Raw genomic sequence first — 4,300 nt, 5'->3', positions numbered from 1 at the left:
CACTGGTGAATTCATGGCTGAAACTATTCTGGAAGAAAATGGATCTGTGCATTGACAACTTGCGAGGTCAAGGTTATGATAATGGCAGCAATATGAAAGGCAAGCACAATGGTGTACAGAAGAAAATCCTTCAAAGAAATCCCAGGGTGCTGTTCGTGCCATGCTCAGCACACACATTAAATCTTGTGGTGAATGATGCAGCAAGTTGCTGCTTAGAAGCAACTACTTTTTTCGGCCTGATACAAAAGCTCTATGTATTCTTCTCAGCCTCAACTCATCGTTGGGATGTACTGAAACGTCATGTACAAAGCTTAACAGTAAAACCTCTGAGTGAAACACGATGGGAGAGTCGGATAGATGCACTAAAACCCATCCATTACCAAATTGGTGACATATATGATGCTCTTACTGAAATGGCAACAGATTCTACTCTCCTTGTATCATCTGGAAATTCCACACGTGCAGAAGCTAAAGCTCTTGTAAATGGTATTGCAACATTCAAATTTTTGGTTTCATTGATCGTTTGGTATGACATTCTTTTTTAAATAAACATTACCAGCAAGCAACTACAAGCAAAAGAAAATGATATTTCATCAGTATTAAAACAACTGGAATGCACTAAAATGTTTCTAGAAGAGAGAAGAAGTGATACAGAGTTTGAAAAGGTACTAGTTGATGCTACTGAATTGGCTAATGATTTGGCGATAGACCCAGTTTTTTTTTGCAGATTCCGTTCGTCTTAGGAAAAAGAAAAGGCAGTTTGACTCTGAAGGAGAAGACACACCAGTGCAGAACGCAAAAGTGAACCTTGAGGTTAACTTCTATTTTGCTGTACTAAATGTTGCCATCAATTATGTACTGGAACGTTTTAAGCAACTGCAGCAGAGTAAGTCTGTTTTTGGTTTCCTGTATGGTGTGAAATCACTTAATGGGATAACAAACACACAACTTAGGGAACATTGCACCAAGCTGGAAACAGCACTACGAGTTGGAGAAAGCAAGGACATAGACGCCACTGACTTGTGTCATGAACTTCAGGCAGTTGCACGCCGCCTTCAGCCTGACACTGTCACTCCCCTGGATGTTTTAAAGTTCATTTGTGAGCAAGGGCTGGTTCACAGTGTACCCAACACATTTGTTGCCTTGCGCATTCTGCTAACTTTGCCTGTTACTGTGGCGAGCGGTGAGAGGAGCTTCTCAAAATTAAAATTAATTAAGACGTATTTGCGGTCTACAATGACAGAAGAAAGACTTGTAGGTCTAGCTATGGTCTCTATTGAGAACGAGATCGCACAGAAAGTTGATCTAAAGAATCTAGTGGCTGATTTTGACAAGAAAAAGGCACGGAAAGCACCTTTTTAGTTAGCTGTAGTTGTAGTCAAGAATCTAGAAAGACTCAGTGCTCACTTGAATTGAATTTCTTATTTCTGCCATTGACATATATTGATAAATTTTAGTATAAAGTTACAATTACATTATAATTGAAAGTTGTAATTGGAAACAGTTCCTAATAATATAAAATTTAAACAATTGTATCTGAGTTATCTTCATGTTTACTTCAGAATTATTAACTATTCTCACTAGTTGGATTTCTAGTCTTTTTGTTAATAATTCAGTTCGTAGTTATGAAGAGAATATCTCATTCTCTTCAATACCTGAGATTAATATTATACGTTTTCTACGTACATAGCTTTCAGTTCCTTTCAGTACATTGAATTCTATTCTTTTTTTTTCTAATAGTTTAGTTAGGGGATTTTAGTTACTTAAGATTTGTTCTATTAATGAATGATAAAATCTGTTATAGAGGCCATGTTTTATTTTCCCCCCTTTTTTCAGCTAAGGATATATTCAAATGGAAGGAAAATTAGTCAGATTTTCTTCACCACTTACATTTTCTTATCCCTGATTGAAGTTTTAAAGAACTAATAACTCGAAACATTCATTTTCATATTTATATAATTGATTGTTAATTTGTTATATACTCAATCATAACTTCACTATCAGATGCACATTTCCCTTATTAAATAACAATTTTTTAAATAGACTATAAGCAAAATTCATTATTTTGCTCTATTTAATGCCATTTTCAATATAATGTTATGAATACATTAATTGTCTAATATATCTTTATAGGCATCAAAATTGCCCTTGCAATGGTTACATATTCTAAAATAATGATGGAATTGTTGTAAATTTTAACCTATATTTTTTTATATAATATATATATATATATATATATATATATATATATATATATATATATATATATATATATATATATATATATATATATATATATATATATGTGTGTGTGTGTGTGTGTGTGTGTGTGTGTGGGTGTGTGTGTGCGCACGCATAATGCATTTCAACTTAATATTTGGTAGATGGATTTACAATTAAACTATCCCGAAATGTCACGCAATGGGGAGCTACTGGCTACTGCTCACCCCAGACCTCCTAGCTGGTGGGCCTAGGGGCGCAAATTAAAATATTAGCCTAGGGCGCAAGAAACCCTAGAGCCCCCCCCCCCCCCCTGGTTCTGTGTTCAGTTGCGAGAGCAACAGCATCGAAACTCATCATCCAAAATGGCGGGCCAAGACCCTTCTAGAGGCCGTACCAACAGGAGCAGTTGGGGTGCTTCTAACTATGGAGGACTTCGTCGTCGAATCAACAGCAGCGGGTGCCTTGACAGACTTGGTGCGCCCACAAAGACCAAGGCTGACCGAGAAAATTAGAAAAGGTTCTAAACAGCAACTGTAGGACGAGTGACCCAAGGCGACCCACACCAATCAATCCACACCTAAGCTAAGTAGCGTGGTACAAAATCTGTATTTTTGTGGTAACGAATATATTTTATGATTTTGTAAAAGTGTGTAGAGTAACGAAGTTGTGATTCTGCTTTCTTCGCGTAATATCAAAGTAAAATCAAAGAACACTAGTTTTGATTGAAGAAAGTATCTAGTTGAATAAGATGTTTTCAGTGTTAAAGCTTCATGTAAAGGTGTTTTTTTTTCTTTTCTTAAAAGAGAAAAAAAAATGGTATTAATTTTGTTGTGTGGATAAATAAGAAATTGTTCTTTACACTGGGTAAACTGTGAATTTTTATTGAATAGTTTTTTTTGGTGTGAAGTAGTTTGTTCTTGTTTTCTAAGACCTCCGTTGTCAAAAGTGTTAAATGTGTTTGTTGGAAAAATATAGACAAATTTTGAAACAATTCTGTATTAACAATGATAACAGTTATTCAATTCGAGAGAGAGAAGAACTGTTTCAGTCATAAATAAAATGTAGTAAGTTTGTAAATTCAGTGATAAGACGTAGTTTATGAGGTTTTCTATGATGTCCTTTTTAAATATGTACTTAGTAAAATTATAGACAAAGGAGTGTAAATTAGGTACATTGATAAATTGGGAACCTTGTGTCGCAATATTTGTTCTTACATTACACACCGTATTGTCGATTAGTAGCTTAATTGGTTCGTTATGAGATGTTTTAAAAGAAAGTGTTCAACTGTTGTTTGTCTGGTTTTGTCTAAAGAATTTCTTGATTAATGAAGATGAGTTTATAACTTGATAACTGAAATAGTTTCAGTTGCCAACAGGTGTTAAGTAATTACTAATCTGTTACGTGGGCAATTTAAAGATCTTGCATCTAACTTCTTTTAGTTACTGTGTTTCATAAGTGATTTTCTTTTCTGTTCGGTCTGAGTCATGACACTAAGCATTACTAACGAATTATTTTAAGTAAGTAATGTCAAATGATTTAACAGGGAGCATGAAGGTATCTTAGATTAAAAAGTCCACCGCTTTGAGTTGAAACGAAAATTAAGGAAGTGAATGGAGAGTGAGAGAATTCCCTTAGTTTATCGTTATGACGTCATAGCTACTGTTAAGAGCTGAGCTTGAATAAGAGTTTTTTTCTGAAAAGAAATTTAAGGTTCTGCCAAGTAACCTAATTTCCTTTGACTTAAAAGTCAAAATTAAGATTAAGTCTTTGTTTTATGATTCCATAAAGGGTTGAGTTTGGGAAAAATCGTGACAAGTAAGGAATTGATTGTTATCAGGTGATAACTGGCATTGTATTATAAAAGGGAAGAAGAATACTTAGGTTTGTCCACTTCTTTAAATCGCGAGAACAAACAAGTAATATGAAAAAATTAAGAAATGACGAAGAAGTTGCCGTAGAAATTTTCGGTTTGTGTCAAGGAATAAAGTAAATGTGTGGTATGTTGTACGAACAGATATGTATGACACAGTAATTCCAAGAAGTTGTAATAGAAGTTAGGAGTTAGTGATTAAGAATG

The 4,300-nt window shown here is 34.5% G+C and overlaps 1 protein-coding gene across 1 annotated transcript; it reads left to right on the top strand.

The window, feature by feature from the left end:
- Window positions 1-92: 92 nt before the first annotated feature.
- LOC137651584 (uncharacterized) lies at window positions 93-2,760 on the top strand. The gene is made up of 3 exons (XM_068384812.1): window positions 93-486; window positions 728-1,361; window positions 2,550-2,760. The coding sequence occupies exons 1-3, from the start codon at window positions 93-95 to the stop codon at window positions 2,758-2,760; spliced, it is 1,239 nt and encodes a 412-aa protein (XP_068240913.1).
- Window positions 2,761-4,300: the final 1,540 nt, after the last annotated feature.

Source organism: Palaemon carinicauda, chromosome 13, assembly GCF_036898095.1.
Source record: "Palaemon carinicauda isolate YSFRI2023 chromosome 13, ASM3689809v2, whole genome shotgun sequence".
Taxonomy (NCBI): domain Eukaryota; kingdom Metazoa; phylum Arthropoda; class Malacostraca; order Decapoda; family Palaemonidae; genus Palaemon; species Palaemon carinicauda.
The sequence above is the reverse complement of the archived record's forward strand: the minus strand, read 5'-3'. Positions and strand labels throughout refer to the sequence as shown.

Excerpts from the sequence above, each read along its gene's own strand:
- LOC137651584 (XM_068384812.1), top strand. The coding sequence starts at position 93 with ATGAAAGGCAAGCACAATGGTGTACAGAAGAAAATCCTTCAAAGAAAT. Across the intron at positions 487-727 it reads AGCTAAAGCTCTTGTAAATG|ATTCCGTTCGTCTTAGGAAA; the intron begins GTATTGCAACAT and ends TTTTTTTTGCAG. Across the intron at positions 1,362-2,549 it reads GCACGGAAAGCACCTTTTTA|TTGCGAGAGCAACAGCATCG; the intron begins GTTAGCTGTAGT and ends TTCTGTGTTCAG.